The following is a 22205-nucleotide window of genomic DNA, read 5'->3' on the forward strand; positions in this document are numbered from 1 at the left end:
GCAGCAAGCATTAAGAACGCATCCAGAAAAGACAACTGCTGGGTGAAAGCAGGTTCTCTACCCACTTTTCCGAAGGACCATCTCTGAAGGAGGGAAATACAGAGGAGTCAGACCTAGCAGTGGTGACATAGTAAACATGTCATAATAAGGGTTTTGTTATGCTATCAGTAGCAAAGGACTGATAGGGGATGACCAAGGCCAAAGCTTAAGCAATGATGATCCAGCTACACAATGTGAATTCACCCTTTGTCCATCCTGGAGTTGCTTTATAAAGCAAGGAATTTAATAACAAATGCTGAACCTATGGTGTTCAGTAAAATGTAAATAAATGACACAGATCTCCTGTTTTTAACAAAATCCATTCTATGTAAAGTTATCTCATCAACTGAATATTTACTGACTTGGGTACATCAACCATTAGAGTACTTATCTCCTTATCTCAAGAGATTTTATCTACTGTTATAACCTGTGAACCATCTGGAAAGTAGATTTTTAAGAAGCAACAGTTAGGGGCAGGCAGTTTCCCCTGGGGGTTTGCGAGTGGGGGACGGATCAGTCACAGATTACTTCTTCCTTTGGTGCTGCCAAGCACTTGCTTATTCTGGAGTTGCTGGGCCTATTTTTAACCTTCTGCTCACTTTATCAATGACTCTCACAGCCCTTCCACCCCCACCCTGCTTTAAGGTCTGATCTTCCAATGGCTTCAGCTTTTCTTAAGAGCAGGGCCAATTCAGGTTTAAATCAGAGGTTCCCACCTCTAACTGCACAACAGAATTGCCTGGGGAGTTTTTAAAAAAACACCTTTGCCCAGGTCTGCACCTAGTCCAACGGAATTAGAATCTCAGTGAGTAGGGCCTCAATTATCAGTTTTTTTAAGAAGCTCTCTGGGTGATTCTACATAACTCCAAGGTTGAGACCACAACTGTAGGTGAAATAAGTACCACTGTGATTTGAATGAGGCTGATAAGCCTTTGTATTCCTTTTAATGCCTGAAATTTCACAATTATTTATTCATTCCTTTTGATAAAAATAGCCACCTTCTCTAGGAATCCTTTTTTCAAATGCAAATTAGCCAGGAAGACTTAGTTCCTGACCCTTTTAGGTGAATGCTTCTTGGGAACAAAGGATAATACAAAAGTCCTAAGTGCCTGGAGGTAAACAGAACTATGTGTAGGCACTGCAATGTGGGTAGGGGAGGACAGTTACCATCAAGGGAGGAAAGATTTCTGAGAGTACATTTTGCTGACCTCACAGTATTGCCTGGGGCCAACCCTGCTTTGAGAGGACTGCATATTTAGCATCAAGTCAAATTTGACAGCTTCTCTCAGCTGCCAAAATCATGTTAAAAGAAAATTTTAATTTTTTAAATAAGCAAAACAAAGAGCAGACATTGGGAATGTAGGTTTGGAGCTATCCATAAATGCCCAACTTTTGAATTATCACTCACCATATGGATGTTTCTATTGCCAAATGATCTGTTTTTCCTGATTCTATTAAATGTTCTTTATTCCCACAGATAGCATTATCTCTCTTGCCAATTCATTTGGTCATTCAATAAAAATGTATTGAGCAAACTACTCTGGGCAAGGCATGGTGCTAGATGTCATAAGGGACTACAGATGTCATAAGGGAATACAGAACTAATACGAAATTCCATTTGCAGTTGATTTTACAGTTTTTCAAAGCACTTTCACACACAATCTTATTTTATCCTCATAACCACACTGTGAAATAGGTCAAGTGCCATCCCCATTTTACAGATGAGAAACATGCTCAGGGCAGGAGGTTAAAATGACTTGCCAAAGTCACAAAGCACAGACTTAAACCAAACCCAGCTTTTCTCTAACTCCAAATACAGTACTTCCCATAGTTTGTAATTTAGAAAGGAGACATGCCATAAAAATGTTTCAAGTAATAGACAAGTTAGGAAAAAACGTTCAGAGCCCCACTCACCAGGAGGAAAAAATGAGGAATAATGAAACAACTCCTTTATGGAGATGAGCCAAATCACAGTGCCCAAAAGGAGCCCAAGCTTGGATTTAGTTCAGGCCATCATCAAGCACACAGCACACAGCACCAAGCAATGTACCTTCAGAGAGTGGCAGTTTGGTTATAGAAAATCAGTCCATTCCCTGGCTGGACCCTCAGCCAGTGGCTGATCTTCACCAAAGGTTGAATCCAGCTCCTCCTAGCCAAATCCAGGCAAACACTGAACAAACCTTGCCCGAGGACCCATTATGATCCAGTCACTGAGTATACAAAGACAATCCTTGCCCTCAAACAGTTCTCAACTGGCCTAGTGGGCGAGGCATACAACTACAGGGCAGAGCAGATAAAGGCTGGTAATAGGAACACAGAGGAGAGACATCTGCACAGCCTAGGAAGGTCGGGTGTGGTGGGGTGGAGAAAGGGTAGGGGTGGGGAGTTAAGAATAGCTTCCAGAGAAAGTAAATTTAAATCCCAGAGAGTAAGTGGGAACTAGCCAGGAAAGGGGAGTGGGAAGGATGGGGGGGCACAAAAAAGGAAAATGGGGAGCACAGTTAAATCCTGAAGGTGAGAGAGAATAAGGGGTATTCAGGAAATTGCAAGGAGATAGTTCTCAGGAGTAGTTTCAGTCTTAACCAGAAACCCTGGAGTGCTCAGGACAGAAATCAAGGCAGCATCCCAGTCTCAAATCTGGTACAGCAATTCCTAGGCCTCTTAGCACTGAGCCTTACTTCTATACCCTACTTGCTGTTGGAGCTGTGGCTACTGATAATAATTCTTGCTTTGAGCCACACTGGTTCAGGAATTGGACAAGTTGGGCTCATCATTAGATACAGGAACTCAGAATCACAAAGGGCAGGAGGAGGGGGTGATGAGGCATGGGAAATAAGATAATGAGAAAGAAATGAGATGATACAGATGCACATATGACCACAATATTGGACAATGCTACAGGAATTCAGACGAACTAGAGCAGGGTTTGGGAAATAATGGCCAGTGGACCAAACTCAGCCAGCTGCCTATCTTTATAAAGAACGTTTTATTGGAACACTGCCATACTCATTCATCTACATATTTTCTGTGGCTGCTTTTGTGCTAAAACAACAGAGTTCAGTAGCTGCAACAGACCATATGGCCCGCAGAGCGTAAAATATTTCCTACCTAGTCGTTTACAGAAAAAAAAATTGCTGACCCTTGCTCTTAAATATGCTAAGTGCTAAAAAAAGATACATGGAGAATGTTTAGTGGTGGCACAAAGGACGAAGTGATTCAAAACACACTAAGGATTTTCTGTTCCTAGTCTGCATCACCTTTGACACAGACTTCAAAGAATGGCAAGAGAATATTCTTCGACAGAATGACTAAATGTGGTATATTCACACAAGAAAATACTACACAGCATTGAAAAATAAATTGCAGTTGCATGCATAAATCACAGAAATAATGTTACATGAGAAAAGCAAATCACAGAATACATACATACAATTTGGTAATTTTTTGTAAAGTTCAAAGATAAGAAAACTCATGGATATATAATGTGATAAAACTTAAAATATAGAAGGGAAATAATAAACACAAAATCCATGATAGGGGACTGCTTTAGGGGAAGCAAAGGGGGAGAATTTAGGTAGATTCAAAAGCATTGGTAGTGTTCTAGTTCTTAAGCTGATGATGGGTTCTTGGATTTTTGTTTTATTATTATGCTCCATAAATTACATGTCACACATATTCTTATGTATATATTAAAATTATATCATAAAAAAAAGTTTAAGTATAAAGACAGCAAGTGGTGATCAGTTGAACGCTAGAGCATAGCAGTTTGGAGAATGAATACCTGGAAGAGATGGAAAACGACAACTAGGACTGATTTTTGGAACATTTCTCCTGGATTCCCTGAAATTACTCAGGAGCTGGAGGAATCGCCCTCCAACCTGGTGGAAGAATAGACTTCCCATGGTCCACAAGATGGGGGCTTGGAATTGTTATTTGTATACTAATTATACAAATCTGAACTTAATTTGTAGTATCAGGATGGTGAGATCTGGAAATCTACAAGTTACCTGGAAAAGGGAACAATGTGTACAAAGACATGGAAGTATGAGGAAAATCATGGCCCATTTAAGCAAATGCAAGCATGACCATGCTGTGTGACTGATGTGCAATAGGCCTACAGGGAGGATGGCGGGAGACGAAGACAGGCAGGGTTCAGACCATGACGAACTTTGTACGGCATGCTCCAGAGTTTGGATTCACTCCATTAGGTCATGGGTAACCCACTGAAGGGCTTCAAGCAGTGAAGGGAGTAATATGATCAGCTGTACATTTAGAGATGTCCAGGTCTCAACAACCTTTGACTATAAAATGAGGTGACAGCTCCCCCCAATCCCCAAAGGTAACCTCAGTTAACAGTTTGCTAATTAAAGATCTTTTTCTATATAGTTAGCTATATACAGAGTTTTTGCTTTTTTAAAAAAATAGTTCACACTATGTGAATTGTTCTGTGACTTTTATTTCGCTTAATGTTATATCATGGACATCTTTCCGTGTCAGTATTCATAGATTTACCTCACCATTTTTATGGGCAGCATAGTACATTTAGCCTTCTGTATCCACCAGTTCTGCATCAGTGGATCCGGAGGGTGGAATGTACTATACCATTTCAGGTAAGGGACTTGAACATCAGGTATTTTGTTATTCCTGCAGGGGGTGGGGGGGACGTGAGGGCAAGGGGGAGGGGGGAAGAGGGGAGGTGGTGGGAGGGGGGAGGGAGAGGGAGGGGGAGGGGGTGGGGCGAGGGGGTCCTGGAACCAATCCACCGTGGATACCAAGGGACAACTGTATATGGATGTACATATTCCTGTCATTTTTAAAAAATTCTAATTATCACACTTTCTTGTTGTTTCTTTTCCCCCTTCCTTACTTTTGCTGGACTGACTGAATTTCCTTTTTTTTAACTATTAGTGGCTGGGAAGTTCTATGAACTATTTATATTCTATTAATGGTTACCTTTCGGTTTTGTTTACTTATACAAATGACACACAAACACATTTTTGTAAAAAAAAATACAAAAACAATATAGAAGAACACAGGATAAAAAGTGGAAGTGTCCCTTCACTGTTAAGTTTGGTGCACAGCCTTCCTCAGCATTTATGTACATATATATTTATATTTATACAAATAAGCTTTACTGTCTTTTTAAAAAATGGTATCATTACTGTACATGAAGTTCTACAATTTGCTTTTTAAACCTAATATACATTGGAGATCTTTTCATGATAGTACATGGAGATCTATCTAATTCTTTTTTTTTTTTTTTTTTGCGGTACGCGGGCCTCTCACCATTGTGGCCTCTCCTGTTGCGGAGCACAGGCTCCGGATGCGCAGGCTCAGCGGCCATGGCTCACGGGCCCAGCTGCTCCGCGGCATGTGGGATCTTCCCGGACCGGGGCACGAACCCGTGTCCCCTGTATCAGCAGGTGGACCTCAACCACTGCGCCACCAGGGAAGCCCTATCTAATTCTTTTTAAAAACTGTGTACTATTTGCTAATAAAAACATACCACATTTTATGTAACCATTCCCCTATTTTGGGACGTTTGGTACTTCCAATTTTTTGCTACTATAAACATGCAGCAATGAACATCCTGTAACGTATATCTTTGTGCATGTGTAAAAGTATTTCTGAGAAACCATATGATCATCTCAATAGATGCAGAGAAAGGTTTCGACAAAATTCAACACCAATTTATGATAAAAAAACCTCCAGAAAGTAGGCATAGAGGGAACTTTCCTCAACATAATAAAGGCCATATATGACAAACCTACAGGCAACATCGTACTCAATGGTGAAAAACTGAAACCATTTCCACTAAGATCAGGAACAAGACAAGGTTGCCCACTCTCACCACTCTTATTCAACATAGTTTTGGAAGTTTTAGCCACAGCAATCAGAAGAAAAAGAAATAAAAGGAATCCAAATTGGAAAAGAAGAAGTAAAGCTGTCACTGTTTGCAGATGACATGATACTATACATAGAGAATCCTAAAGATGCTACCAGAAAACTACTAGAGCTAATTGATGAATTTGGTAAAGTAGCAGGATACAAAATTAATGCACAGAAATCTCTTGCATTCCTATACACTAATGATGAAAAATCTGAAAGTGAAATTAAGAAAACACTCCCATTTACCACTGCAACAAAAAGAAAAAAATATCTAGGAATAAACCTACCTAAGGAGACAAAAGACCTGTATGCAGAAAATTATAAGACACTGATGAAAGAAATTAAAGATGATACAAATAGATGGAGAGATATACCATGTTCTTGGATTGGAAGAATCAACATTGTGAAAATGACTCTACTACCCAAAGCAATCTACAGATTCAATGCAATCCCTATCAAACTACCACTGGCATTTTTCACAGAACTAGAACAAAATACTTCACAATTTTTATGGAAACACAAAAGACCCCGAATAGCCAAAGCAATCTTGAAATTCCCACTGTTGGTGGGAATGTACACTGATACAGCCAATATGGAGAACAGTATGGAGGTTCCGTAAAAGACTAAACATAGAACTACCGTACAACCCAGCAATCCCACTACTGGGTATACACCCTGAGCAAACCATAATTCAAAGAGTCATGTACCGAAATGTTCATTGCAGCTCTATTTACAATAGCGAGGACGTGGAAGCAACCTAAGTGTCCATCAACAGATGAATGGATAAAGAAGATGTGGCACATATATACAATGGAATATTACTCAGCCATAAAAAGAAACGAAATTGAGTTATTTGTAGTGAGGTGGATGGACCTAGAGTCTGTCACACACAGTGAAGTAATTCAGAAAGAGAAAAACAAATACAGTATGCTGACACAGATATATGGAATCTTAAAAAAAAATGGTCATGAAGAACCTAGGGGCAAGACGGGAGTAAAGATACAGACCTACTAGAGAATGGACTTGAGGTTACGGGGAGGGGGAAGGGTAAGCTGGGACAAAGTGAGAGAGTGGCATGGACATATATACACTACCAAATGAAAAATAGATAGCTAGTGGGAAGCAGCCACATAGCACACGGAGATCAGCTCGGTGCTTTGTGACCAGCTAGAAGCGTGGGATAGGGAGGGTGGGAGGGAGGGAGACGCAAGAGGGAAGAGATATGGGGATATGTGTATATGTATAACTGATTCACTTTGTTATAAATCAGAAACTAACACACCATTGTAAAGCAATTATATGCCAATAAAGATGTTAAAAAAAAAAAAAAGAAGGGGGCTTCCCTGGTGGCGCAGTGGTTGAGAGTCCGTCTGCCGATGCAGGGGACACGGGTTTGTGCCCCAGTCCAGGAGGATCCCACATGCCACGGAGCGGCTGGGCCTGTGAGCCATGGCCGCTGAGCCTGTGCATCCGGAGCCTGTGCTCTGCAACGGGAGAGGCCACAACAGTGAGAGGCCCGCGTACCACAAAAAAAAAAAAAAAAAAAAAGAAGGTATATTTAAATTTCGATAGACTGCCATATTACCCTTAAGGAATGTTGCACATACACACCCACCTTCAGAATGACCACTGATTGCCCACACCATTAGCAACACTAAATATGATCAAACTTTAAAAAGTTTTTGTCAAAATACTACATGAGTTCATTCTCACTATAAAACAACCACAGCAAAGCAAAAGCAGAAGTGCCCACTTGACCACCATCCCCTGATCCCTCTCAGGAAACTGATTTCCACCTTGCTATTAATTTTTTATAATGGTTTCATTCTGCTTGATCTTCTTAGTAATAGCTTAATAATTTACTCAAGCTTCTTAGACATATTCTTTCTTTTCTTTCTTTCTTTCTTTTTGGCTGCGTTGGGTATTCATTGCTGTGCGCAGGCTTTCTCTAGTTGTGGTGAGTGGGGGCTACTCTTTGTTGTGGTGCGCTGGCTTCTCATTGCGGTGGCTTCTCTTGTTGTGGAGCACGGGTTCTAGGCGTGTGGGCTCAGTAGTTGTGGCTTGTGGGCTCTAGCGCACAGGCTCAGTAGTTGTGGCGCACGGGCTTAGTTGCTCCGTGGCATGTGGGATCTTCCCAGACCAGGGTTCGAACCCGTGTCCCCTGCATTGGCAGGCAGATTCTTAACCACTGTGCCACCAGGGAAGCCCAACATATTCTTAACAATTATTTGAACTTTAAGTTTTATTAGTTTATTTACCACCAGTACCTTTTGAGACGGCTCCATTGGCACTCCCATCCCAAGCAGATGACTGTGACATCATCTATCGTTGGGGTCTCTGTGAGAAAACAGAGAATTCACTTTTACAGCTGCCCTCTCCCATATCTGGATGGTATTATGGATTCATTGACTGGTTTCCCAACTAATTTTATCCTATTTGTTTCGTATCTTCAAGAAAATCCTCACAGGGCCTCCCTAGTAGCACAGTGGTTAAGAATCCACCTGCCAATGCAGGGGACACGGGTTCGAGCCCTGGTCCGGGAAGATCCCACATGCCACGGAGCAACTAAGCCCGTGCGCCACAACTGAGCCTGTGCTCTAGAGCCCGCGAGCCACAACTACTGAGCCCGCGCACCACAACTACCGAAGCCCACACGCCTAGAGCCCAAGCCCCGCCACCGCAGTGAGAAGCCCGCGCACCGCAATGAAAAGTAGCCCCCGCTCACCGCAACTTGAGAAAGCTGCACGCAGCAACAAAGACCCAATGCAGCCAAAAATAAGTAATAAATAAATTTATTAAAAGAAAAAAAGAAAAAAGAAAATCCTCACAATTTCGGCCTACTAATCATACCGTTCCCTGTTATCCCTTACGGCTATGGCTCTAATATTTATTTTTCGTCTTTCATTTAAAGCTAACTTGGGGGGAGAAAAAACACATTTGTTCAGACTAACATCTTAAACTGGAAGTCTGACGTAGCCCATCAAATCCTATTTTGAATTTCGATGGCTTGAGCCCCCGCTGGCTGGAATGCCAAGAACTAGACTCCCCTCCAACTGTCTTGCAGCTATCTTGAGGGTTCTCCAAAGTACGAGTTCACTTGTGATCTGAACCAGGTCTCTAATTATCTTCTATTGTGGCCTCTTCAGCAAGCTACAGACTTGTGGTTGTTGAGGGTCCTCCCGTGGTCACCGCTTTGTCGGAGGCAGTTTTCTCGACAGATAAATTGAGCTCTCACATACTTTCCCCTAAATTCTCCACACCTCAGGTGAATAAAGGCTGTAACTTCTAATATACCTCTTCTAAACGTTTGAGAATAATGAAAGGAAATACAACATAAAGAATAACTTAAAAACTGTCTAAAGATGTGGCATCGCTTACTGTCTCTCGACCCTAAAGCAGGTCGACGTTCAATAAGTTCCTAAAGGAAATCCTCCCCGTGTTACACAATCTCAGAGAAGCCGCTTAACTCACCGTCCCACGAGGATCAACAGGATGGGTTGTTGTTTGTTGTTCTATCTAGTTCAATCTCAAAACCTCAGGGCTCCGGCTTCCCTGGTGGCGCAGTGGTTGAGAGTCCGCCTGCCGATACAGGGGACACGGGTTCGTGCCCCAGGCCGGGAGGATCCCACATGCCGCGGAGCGGCTGGGCCCGTGAGCCATGGCCGCTGAGGCTGCGCGTCCGGAGCCTGTGCTCCGCAACGGGAGAGGCCACAACGGTGAGAGGCCCCAGGTCTCGGAAGACAATCGTTCAGTAAACACGCTAGCGACAAGGGCCAGACCGCTGAGCTAAGTCCTGCCCACTGAGGTTGGATTTCCTGTGGATTTAACGGTTTTCAACAATGATTAATAGCAGATCTGACCAATCCCTTCAGGGGAAACCCCACTCACCTAACGGAGGCCTAGTTGGCGCCAAAAGCGAAAAAACGAACACTCAAAAAGATATGCTATCGATGGATACATTATCCAAAGTCTGGGTTATTCTCTCTTGAATAATACCACCTATGGGACATCAGCAGGTCAGCCAAAGTTGTTCTATTTCAAGACTGGTGCAATTCCTGCACTAACACCACTGAGTGGAAGTGAAAGTTCTGACTCTCCTCAGGGTCTCCTCGGACACAATCCCAGCGCGGAGAGGGAGAGGCGCCAGGCTCCCCACGTGGTCTCCACTCAGTGGGCCAGGGTAGGAGAAGTGGGATGGCCGCCTCGAGGTAGCCTGCCCAGGGTGGCATGGGTGAGGGGCGGGGCACAGTTTTTCCGTGGCGTTTGGCTAGAGTACATCAGTTGTCTAAAATTTTCTGTCTTGCTAGGTTGGTCCTTTCTTCATCCTTTGTCTAGAGAGAGCAGAATTTGGGGGCCCTTATTTGTCTGTGCCGGTTGACGTTTCACACATACCTTTTTCCACTACTGTGAATGGGATACTTCTTTTTCCTCTTTCTATTTCTAGTATTGCTAGAATAAAAGAAAGCTATTGGAATATAATAATAGAATGTTAATTGTAAAATCTACGTGGTGGGTATATTGGTGTTCATTGTGAAATTCTTTAAACTTTTCTGTATGTTAAAAAAATTTTATATTAAATGTTGGAAAATAAAACAAAATGGAACCACGTTATAATGCTTCAAAAAATGGAAAAATGAAACCTATGGGATTCTGTACATTTATCTTACATCCAGCTTGTATTATTAGTTAGGACTCTTGTTTCCAAGTGGCAGAAACCCAGCTTGAATAAGCTGAAGAGGAAAATGGAGTTTATTGGTTTATATAACTGGGAAGGACAGGGCAGATCCCAGACACACCTTGATCCAGAGACTCAAGTCTAGCCAGTACCTAGGCACTCATTTCTTCATCTGTCTTCTCAGCCTCTCTCTTCTCTGTATTGCCTCATTCTCTAAGACTCTTCCACATGGTAGAGACACAGCTATCAACTACTCTGGGGTCTACTTATGGTTTAGGATCTGAAGAAAAGAGAAGGCTACTTCTTTACCTCTGATTTGGAATATTCCAAGGAAGGTATTAGATCTCTGGTCTGGGTCATATGGCTACCTCTTGGAGCTGCCACAGTGTCCAGCAGGGTTTGATATTATGATTAGTCCATCCTGGGTTAGGTGCCCAGCTGTGTGTGCAAAGGGGGAATGGGGCAAAGTACTAACATTGCTCGTCCCACCAGGACTATATTGAAAGGACAGTGAAGGAGTAACAGATCTCCAAAGGAAGAGAAGTGCTATTACCAGAAGCAGGGAGGAAGGAATGCTGGGCAAACCAAAACAACAGATGTCCACTACATAGACTCCTCAGTTTTAATAGTTTTAAAATTGCATTTCTTGGATTCCCAATGCCTATAATCATATCATCTGCAAATAATTATACTTTTTTCTCTTTCCCCCTTTTTAGTTTTATACAGCTTATTTTATTTTCTTGGTTTATTACATTTTCAGAACCTTCAAAATGCTGTAGTGGGGCTTCCCTGGTGGCGCAGTGGTTAACAATCCGCCTGCCAATGCAGGGGACACGGGTTCGAGCCGCGGCCTGGGAAGATCCCACATGCCACGTAGCAACTAAACCCCTGTGCCACAACTACTGAGCCCACGTGCCACAACTACTGAAACCTGCATGCCTAGAGCCCGTGCTCCGCAACAAGAGAAGCCACGACAATGAGAAGCCCGTGCACCGCAACGAAGAGTAGACCCCACTCACCGTAACTAGAGAAAGCCTGCACACAGCAATGAAGACCCAACACAGCCAAAAAGAAAAACAAAATAAATAAATAAATAAAAAACAAAAACAAAAAACGCTGTAGTGGACATCCATGCCTTATTCCTGCAGGGTTGCCACGATAATTACTTCTGGTAGATAAGCGGATGGCCCAGGCAGGGTGAGTGGGGTAGGCTGTGGGAGGAGGCACTGTAGCCTGGTCAGTACAGGCCTTGTCCCTAGTTCCTGAGGACAGCTCTTGGAGTGGCCTAGTGGTGGTTGATGGTCTCTGAGAGTTGTTGCTGGCATTTGCATTAAAGACCTTGCTCTTGGTGCTGAGGGTGGCTCTGTCTCCAGTGAGAAGGGCCTAGTCTCTAAAACCAGAGCTCTGCAATTGTTGGAGGCAGGATCTCTGAGCTGCAATTCAATGTTGGCTCTGCAAGAGCTCAGGGAGGTCAGAGGGCTGTCTCTTGGGACAGTGGCTAGTGGGGAGCAAAGGTTGCTGCCATAGGAGGCCCACTTGAGCAAAGTCTCTGAGCTTGAACCTGACCTCTCAGCCCTGTACATGGAATTGGGAGAAGCCCCAGATGGCAGAGGCCTTGTCTCTGGGCATTGTACGTAGCATTGGCAGAGACTACTATTTGCCTATATATGGTTCTGCAGGATATGCCCTGCACAAAGGTGTACCACTGAGGGGGTATGTGTGTTGGGGGTGGGAAAGGATGAAATCTAGCCCATACTCTGCTAGTCCACAAGCCTTGGGCCCTAATGCAGGGATGCCACTGTCAGCAGAGAAAGGCAAGCATTTTTCTAATTGGCCTACCCAAAGGAGTGCCTTTTTCTAATCAACTCACCCAGTGGGGGCACTTTTTTGTGTACAATTTTTCTGCTCTGAGGATCATGCCTGCTAGTTGTCACCTTGTCTCTCTCAGAAGCACTGATATTCAGACACCAGATTTCTCAATCCTAATGGACCTTTATTAGAAGTCCTGACTAATCAGAAGCCAGCACTGGAAGATGCCCTTTCCCCTGGCCTCTCAGAGTGAGCACTGGCCACTCTCCTTGCCTCAGTCAAATTGACATAAGAAAATGACTTTGGTCAGATTAGATCAAGATGGCAGCCTAAGTGCTTTGTCCCCATCCTCCCCTCCCCAAACGTCTTAAAACATCAGAATAGCAAAAGGACCAAGAGTGGTATAATTAAAGGAAAGTGTATCATCAGCAGTTCAGAAATTGTGAAGAATCCGTTGAGGATAGAAATCAGATATGATTATATTGATAAGAAAGTAGGAGGAGCCCAGTCCAAAACGTGCAAGAGAAATTTACTGGATTAAATCCAGAGTAAATAAAATCTCAGAATGAATAAATGCAAAGAGCAGGGGAGGCTCTCTGGTCAATTAAAGAATTGTATTCAGAAAAGAAGGATCAGTTGGGCCCCTTTGTGATCAGTCCTGTCTCCTTCCCCCAACCCAGTCCAAGGTTAAAGCCTAAAATTTCACACTAAAGAAAGTGAGCTATTTGCTTCCAAAAGTTTGCTACTGTGAGTGTAGGATCCTAGAAGAAAACAGAGCAGACCGTGGTGTAATCTGGACTTCCACAAAATATATGGAAAAACAAAAAAAGAGAAGGAACTTTGAACAGGAGAGAAATACACTAAAGTTCTCCACTGCCAGAGTAAAATTGTTTTGGCAATTTGCGGGGAGTAGGGAGAATGGCCTTTCTGTTTCATTCATAGTTACTTACCTTAAAGGGAAGCCTGACAGGTCAGCACACACAACCCACTTACACAAAGTCCTTCTGCTCAGGAGACAGGGCAGTCTGACACACAACTGCAGAGGGAACCCAGGCAAGCTATCTTTGCTAATCAGTGTGTCCCTTATTCACTAATATGCATAGACAACAAAGGATTACCAGAAATAGTTGGAGAAAATCTACAACATAAAAGAGAAGAACCGGGCTTCCCTGGTGGCGCAGTGGTTGAGAGTCCGCCTGCCGATGCAGGGGACACGGGTTCGTGCCCCAGTCCGGGGGGATCCCACATGCCGCGGAGCGGCTGGGCCCATGAGCCATGGCCGCCGAGCCTGCGCATCCAGAGCCTGTGCTCCGCAACGGGAGAGTCCACAACGGTGAGAGGCCCGCGTACCGCAGGGAAAAAAAAAAAAAATAGAGAAGAACGAGGGTTGCAATTCAACCAACCAAAGATCAAAAATATTCTAAAAAGTTCCAAAAAGCAAAAGTGAATTTACAGAGCTGGCAACTATATACATAGCATTTACATTGTATTTACAATTATTTACAAAGCATTGACATGTATTAGGTATTATCAGTAATCTAGAGATGATTTCAAATATATGGGAGTTCTTATAATAACTATAAATAGAGTATAACCTTTAAAAAATGTGACTCACTATATTGTACAACTGTAACATATAATATTGTACAACCACCATACTTCAATTTGAGAAAAAGTATACAGGAGTTCATTTATTTTGTTTTGCTTTTTGTTTATTTGTTTTTTATATTCCACATATGATTAAAATCATACAGTATTTGTATTTCTCGGTCTGACTTATTTCACTTAGCATAATACCCTCAGGGTCCATCCACGTTATTGCAAATGGCAAGATTTCATCTTTTTATGGCTGAATAGTACTCCATTGTAACAAAATAAATGAACATACCAAACCAAACAAAAACATAGACATAGATACAGAGAATAAAGTAGTGGTTACCAGAGGAATGTGGGGAGGATGAAATGGGTGAAGGGGATCAACTGTAAGGTTATGGATGGAAACTGAATTTTTGGTGGTGAGCATGTTGTAGGGTATACAGAAGTAGAAATATAATGTTACACACATGAAACTTATATAATATAAACCAATATTACCTCAATAAAAATAAATAAATACACCTGAAAATAAAAAAATATAATAATAAACTATATGGGAGGATGTACATAGGTTATTTGCAAGTACTATGCCTTTTTTTTTTTTTTTTTCGGTACGCGGGCCTCTCACTGCTGTGGCCTCTCCCGTTGCGGAGCACAGGCTCCGGACGCGCAGGCTCAGCGGCCATGGCTCACGGGCCCAGCCGCTCTGCGGCATGTGGGATCCTCCCGGACCGGGACACGAACCCGTGTCCCCTGCATCGGCAGGTGGACTCTCAACCACTGCACCACCAGGGAAGCCTTACTACTCCATTTTATATGAGACTTGAGCATCTGAGGATTTTGGCATCCATGGGGGATCCTGGAACCAATCCTCAGTGGAGACTGAGGGACTACTGTAAATAGAACAATTGTCCCTGAGTGGGGAAAGGAAAGGAGTGAAGTAATACAAGGAACAAAACTCCAATTTTCAGATTCTAATTTTCTGACATATTCAGAACACATTGTAGGTATATTCAGAACCTTTGTGAATTACTCAGGTAGGTATTACAGCAAAATGAAAGAAATGAATCCAAAAAAGAGGACAATGTGGAATATAAGAAATAGTGGTAAGCACAGAAACAGTAAAACTTTGAGTTGTCCAAATGCTAGCAAAAAACAAACAAACAAAAAACCCCACTGTTTGAATCAGACAAAAATAGAATTCAGAGCCAAAAATATTAAAAGAGACAAAAGGGTATTTAATATTGTTAAAAGGTACACTCCGGGCTTCCCTGGTGGCACAGTGGTTGAGGCAATGGGAGAGGCCACAGCAGTGAGGGGCCTGCGTACCGCAAAAAAAAAAAAGGTACACTCCACTAAGAACGTGTGACAATCATGTACCTTTATGCACCTAACAACATGAATTAGTGACAAAAACTGTTAGGATACTAACAGAATACAAATTTACAAATAACCAATCATAGGTGGAGGATCCCCTTTCTTGCTCTCCCTTTCCTCCTTTCCCTCTTCCCTCCTTATCCCCTTTCCTGCTTTCTCCCCTACTTCCCCCCCCAAATATATATTTAGCACCTAATATGTGCCAGGCATTGTATTGGGTACTTTGGGCATAGTAGCAAGCAAAACAGCCTTGGTGCCTGCCACATGAAGCTTTCAGTCTAGTCAGGGAGATAGACATTATTCAAATATTCATTCAAATACATGTAAAATTACAACCGTGATGAGTGCTCTGTAGGAGAGGTACACAGAGGTGTGAGAGGTCAGGGAAGGTTCCCTGAGCAAGTGAAACCTCCCCAGAGATTTGAAGTTAACTGAGTGAAGAGGAAGAAAAAATATTTCAAGCAGAGGGAAAAGTCTGTGCAAAGGCCCTGTGGTAGGAGGAAGCTCAGTGCATACAAGGGACAAAAGAGCTGGTTCGGCTGTAGACAATCAGCAAGTGGGGAATTTTATAAGATGAGACTAAAGGAGTAAATATTCAGGGTCTCAGAGGCTATGTTAATTGTGTCCTTATTCTAAGCACAATAAGAATCATTGAAAAGATTAAAAGTGAAAAAGACAATTCTGACTGTAAAAGGTATTGACTGGATAAAAGTCAAAGCAAGGAGCTCAATTAGAAGGCTCTAACTGGGAATTCTCTGGCAGCCCAGTGGTTAGAACTCCAGGCTCTCAATGCCAAGGGCCGGGGTTCAATCCCTCGTTGGGGAAATAAGAACCCACAAGCCACATGGCGTGGCAAGAAGACTCTAACTATATGCCGGAAGATATCTTAGAGGTGGTGCAAGTGGTCAACATTGAGAGAGAAGAAGAGAGTTTCAAGAGATTTAACAGGCAAAATTGATAGGGCTTCAGGGTGGGTTGCACATGAAGATGAGAGAGAGGACATAGCAAAGGTGACTCCTGGTTTCTGGCTTTGCAAAAGGCAAGTGATGGACAATGGTGCCATTCTTGGAGATGGGGAACACTGCAAGAAGACCAGGTTATTGGTTTTGGTTTGTAGGGGGAGGTGGAAGAAAAGACTATGGTTTTGCATATGTTGAATTGGAGGTGTTTTGAGACATGTAAGAGGAGATGTGTAGTGGGCATAAAAATCTTTGTAGTTCAGAGAAAAACTGGGGACTTCAATTTGTGAGATATATGAACAGGGGGTAATTGAAGCCCCAGATATGGATGTGATTACTTAAAGAGAGACTGTAAAGTGAGAAGAAGGGTTGTAACTGAGTTAAATGTTAAGATTCAGTGGTTGAGTAAAGGAAGGTAAGGAGGTAGAGGGTAGAGAGGTATAAGGAAAGCCAGGAGAGTGATGTGTCAGATAAACCAAAGGAAGGGAGTATTTCAAAAAGAGGCAATGGTTCCCTGAAAGAAGAGCTACTGACAGGTCAAATAAATGAGGATGAAAACATGTCAATTACATTTAGCAACACAAAGGTCATTTTTGACCATTCTAATTATTCTTTTTTTTAAATTAATTATTTTTGGCTGCATTGGGTCTTCGGGCTTCCTCTAGTTGCGGCGAGCGGGGGCTACTCTTCGTTGTGGTGCGCAGGCTTCTTGTTGTGGTGGCTCCTCTTGTTGAGGAGCACAGGCTCTAGGCATGTGGGCTCAGTAGTTGTAGCACACGGGCTTGTGGGCTTTAGAGTGCAGGTTCAGTAGTTGTGGTGCACGGGCTTAGTTGCTCTGCGGCATGTGGGATCTTCCTGGACCAGGGCTCGAACCCACGTCCCCTGCATTGGTAGGCGGATTCTTAACCACTGTGCCACCAGGGAAGTCCCCATTCTAGTTATTCTTTTCTAGTTATTCTTAACACACAATCCCAAAATTTAGTGGCTTAAAACAAAAATGTAATAATAATTATTATTATATCTGATAATTATTGGTGTCAAGAATTAAGACAAGGCACATCAAGCTCATTTTGGCTTCATGATGTCTGGGGCCTCAGCTGGGATGACTTGAATAGCTGAGAACTAGAATATTTGGGGGCGGGCTGGACATCTTTTTCTCCAGACAGCCTCTCTGCGTGGCTAGCTTGGGTCTTCTCACAGAAGGACGGACTCAGGGTAGGCAGACACATTACATGGTGCTTCAAGAGTCCAAGAGTAAGTGTTCCAAGAGGCCTAGGTGGAAGCTGCAAGGCTTCTTTTGTCCTAGCCTTATACATTCCAGAATATCACTTCTGCTGCATTCTTTTGGTTAAAGAAGTCACTAAGACAAGCCCAGATTCAAGGAGAGAAGAATTAGACTCCAGAGAGAGAGGTGCTGAAGAATCAAGAGAGAAACAGGATAATTGATAAGGCAAGGTTTCTGAGAAAATGGAAAAGAATGGAATACCAAGTGCAGGTGGAGAAATGGGTCTCAGAAGGAGGGGTAGTTCTTCTATTGTCAGAAGAATGAGAAAAGTTAAATGGAACGGGATGAAGGTAGACAGTTGTAAGTTGTTTGTTTGGTACCAGGCAGATGAAGGCAATCCCATCTTCCTTTCCATTTTTATGTATAAAGTAGGATGTGATGGTTAAGGGAGGGGTGGCAAAAATTTGAGAAAAGTGGAGAAGGTTTGAAATAGTTCAGAATAACTTAATAAGAGATAAGATTGGGGTTGCTGGCCAGACTTTCAGGCATATTTGAAGTAAAATATTTCTCTAAGAAATCATCAGATCATGTGAATAAGTAAGGATATACAGAAGATCATAACACTACTCAACAAGGTTGAATATATATATATATATATATACATATATATATAATATATATGAGATTACCCTGTCCAAACATAGATTGTGTTTTCTTTGCAAATACCCATAGAACATTTTCCAAAATGACTCATTTATTAGTCTGCAAAAATGCAGAAATCATAGGAGTAACAGTCTCTGATCACAGTGCAATAACATTACAAATTAGCAACAGAAAGAGCCCCCAAAATCAACACACTTAGAATTTTTTTCTGGTTAAAGTCCCTTAGATAACAGCTTTCTTGAGATAGAATTTTTATGCCATAAAATTCACCCCTTTAAAGCATACAGTTCAATGATTTTAGTATATTCACAGAGTTGTGCAACCATTTCCACATTCTAATTTTAGAACATTGTCATCACCCCATAAAGAAATCCTGTCCCTTTCCTCAGCTGCCACTTAGGTGTCTAAGGCCGCGTTGGGGTGAGGCCCTCACATCATCGGGCGACTAGAATCACGCCGGGCAGCCCCTGCCTAGCACTCCCCCGCACCATGGCCTCCGTCTTAGAGCTCGCCTGCATCTACTCCATCCTCATCCTGAACGACGATGAGGTGATGGTCATGGAGGATAAAATCAATGCCCTCATTAAAGCAACTGGTGTAAATGTTGAACCTTTCTGGTCAGGCTTGTTTGCAAAGGCTTTGGCCAGTGTCAACATTGGGAGCCTCATCTGCAATGTGGGGGCTGGTGGACCTGCCCCAGCAGCTGGTGGACCTGCCCCAGCAGCTGGTGGACCTGCACCAGCAGGAAGTCCTGCCCCCTCCACCACTGCTGCCCCAGCTGAGGAAAGTAGACGTAAAGAAAGAAGAATGTGAAGAGTCTGATGATGACATGGGCTTTGGTCTTTTTGACTAAACCTCTTTAGTAACACGTTCAATAAAGAGCAGAGCTCTTTGCTGACCAAAAAAAAAAAAAAAAGAAATCTTGTATTCATTAGCTGACACATCCTATTCCCACCTTTCCCCATACCCTGGCAACCACTAATCTGCTTTCTTTCTCTATGTATTTGCCTATTCTGGACGTTTCATATAAATGGAACTATACAATGTGTGGTCTTTTGTGACTGGCTTCTTTTACTTAGCCTAATATTCTCAAGGCTCATCCATGTAGTAGTATGCATCAGAACTTCATTCCTTTTTATGAATGAATCATATTCCATTGTATGGGTAAGCCATATTTATTTATTTCACCAGTTGAAGGACATTTCTGTTGTTTCTGCTTTCTGGCTATTATTAATAATGCTGCTATGAACATTCATGTACAAGTTTTTGTGTGGGCATATGTTTTCATTTCTTGGGTAGATACCTAGGAGTGGAATTGCTGGACCATTTGGTAACTCCATATTTAACATTATATGGAACTGTCAAACTGTTTTCCAAAGAGGTTGTACTGTTTTATCTTCCCACAGCAATGTGTGAGGGTTCCAGTGTCTCCACATCCTTGCTAACACATGATATTATTTGTCTTTTTAATTATAGCCATCCTGATAGGGTATTTTTAAAACATTTAACAAACTCTTTTAGGATAGTTTTACATTTACCGAAAATATATAAGAATATTACAGAGAGCTCCTATATACCCTGTACCCAGTTTTTCCTATTGTTAGTATTACTATGGTACATTTATCACAACTAATGAACCAATATCGATACACTATTCATAACTAATGTCCATATTTTCTTCAGATTTCCTTAGTTTTTACCTAAATGCCCCTTTTGTTCTCCTCCAGGATCCCATCCAGGAGACCACATCATCTTTAGTCATATCTCTTTAGGCTCCTCTTGGCTGTGACCATTTCTTAGACCTCCCTTGTTTTTGACTACCTTGACAGTTCTAAGGAGTCCGGTCAGATATTTTGTAGAATATCCTTCAATTTGAGTTTGTCTGATGCATTTTCCATAGTTATACATCATACCAAGGGTACATGCTATCAACATGATTTATCATTGATGAGGTGAACCTTGACTGCCTGGCTGAGACAGTGTTTGGCTTGTTTCTCTACTGCAACACTACTCTCTTTCTCTCTTTCCAAACTCCACTGTTTATAAGGAAGTCATTATGCACATCCTACGCTTAAGGAGTGGGCAGTTATGCTCCACTGGCTTGAGAAAGTATCTACATAAATTATTTGGAATTCTTCTGTACAAGAGATTTGTGTACTCTCCTTTAATTTATTTATTCAATCATTTATTAATATCAGTATGGATTTGTTGATATTTATTTTATACTTTGAATTATAATCCAATGATAATTTTGTTGCTCATATTGTTTCAAATTTGGCCATTGGAAGCTCTTTCAGTTGGCTCCTATATCCCTTTGACATACCTCTATAATTGCAGGCGGTTTTTGTTTTTATGTTTGTTCAGTTTTTTATAATTAAAAAAAATTTTATGGTGCTCCCGACTCATTTTATATTTTCCATGCTCCAGTCCTAGAGTCAGCCATTTCTCCATGGAGCCCTGATTCCTTCTATAGGAGAATGGAGGAAAATTTGGTGCTATCTACTAAATGAAATATCCACTTAACCCTCAACTCTGCAATTCTGTTACGTATGTAGCTTAAAGAAATAATGGCATTTGTTTTGAAAGAGGTATGTGCAAGCAATTTTTTGTGTGTAAGCATTTAAAATGCAGTATTATATGTATTGATAATTCACTTAAATATTTATTGCATGCTTATTATGAGTTCAGCCTATTCTAGGCCTTGGGGATATAGCAGGGAGTCAGATAAAGTCCCTACCTTCTTCTTTTATTTTATTTTTTTAAAATAAAATTATTTATTTATTTATTATTTATTTTTGGCTGTGTTGGGTCTTCATTGCTGTACGTGGGCTTTCTCTAGGTGTGGCGAGTGGGGGCTACTCTTTGTTGTGGTGTGTGAGCTTCTCATTGCGGTGGCTTCTCTTGTTGCGGAGCATGGGCTCTAGGCACACGGGCTTCAGTACTTGTGGCTCGCAGGCTCTAGAGCACAGGCTCAGTAGTTATGGCGCACAGGCTTAATTGCTCCGTGGCATGTGGGATCTTCCCAGACCAGGGCTCGAACCCGTGTCCCCTGCATTGGCAAGCAGATTCTTAACCACTGCGCCACCAGGGAAGTCCCAAAGTCCCTACCTTCTTTTTTAAAAAATTTATTTTATTTTAATTTATTTTATTTTTGGCTGCATTGGGTCTTTGTTGCCATGCGTGGGCTTTTCTCTAGTTGTGGCTAGTGGGAGCTACTCTTCATTGTGGTGTGCAGGCTTCTCATTGCGGTGGCTTCTCATGTTGTGGAGCGTGGGCTCTAGGCGTGCAGGTGTCAGTAGTTGTGGCACGTGGGCTCCAGTAGTTGTGGCATGCAGGCTCAATAGTTGTGGCTCACGGGCTTTAGAGCGCAGGCTCAGTAGTTGTGTCCTACAGGCTTAGTTGCTCCGTGGCATGTGAGATCTTCCCGGGCCAGGGATCGAACCCGTGTCCCCTGCATTGGCAGGCGGATTCTTAACCACTGCACCACCAGGGAAGCCCCTACCTTCTTTTTTGTTTGTTTGTTTGTTTTGTTTTTTTTGCTGTACGTGGGCCTCTCACTGTTGTGGCCTCTCCCGTTGTGGAGCACAGGCTCTGGACGCACAGGCTCATCGGCCATGGCTCACGGGCCCAGCCGCTCCGCGGCATGTGGGATCTTCCCGGACCGGGGCACGAACCCACGTCCCCTGCATCGGCAGGCGGACTCTCAAGCACTGCGCCACCAGGGAAGCCCGCCCCTACCTTCTTGAAGCTTACTATCTACTGGGGGAAACAGACAATCAACAACAACAAAAATAAATAATTTTAACGTCAGGCAGTCCTGTCACTCAGGGTACTGGCAGAAAAGAGAGGTGCATTCAAACAGAAGGATTGATAAGCATTTAATGAAGGAGTATTTACAAAGTTGTAAACAATAGTAAGTGAAAGGACAAGAAATGATTCAGCAGCCACAGGTGGGAGGGGAATGAGAAGACAT

At 42.5% G+C, this 22205-nt stretch overlaps 1 protein-coding gene across 1 annotated transcript; it reads left to right on the forward strand.

Annotated features, from left to right (window-relative positions):
* Window positions 1–18721: 18721 nt before the first annotated feature.
* On the forward strand, window positions 18722–19177 carry LOC309978280 (large ribosomal subunit protein P1-like; the record flags this gene model as incomplete). The annotated part of the gene is made up of 1 exon (XM_082864686.1): window positions 18722–19177. One exon carries the CDS (start codon window positions 18722–18724, stop codon window positions 19043–19045), a length of 324 nt encoding a protein of 107 aa, XP_082720812.1. The 3' UTR covers window positions 19046–19177.
* Window positions 19178–22205: the final 3028 nt, after the last annotated feature.

Source organism: Leucopleurus acutus (genome assembly GCF_964270905.1).
Source record: "Leucopleurus acutus genome assembly, chromosome: X".
In the NCBI taxonomy this organism is placed as follows: domain Eukaryota; kingdom Metazoa; phylum Chordata; class Mammalia; order Artiodactyla; family Delphinidae; genus Leucopleurus; species Leucopleurus acutus.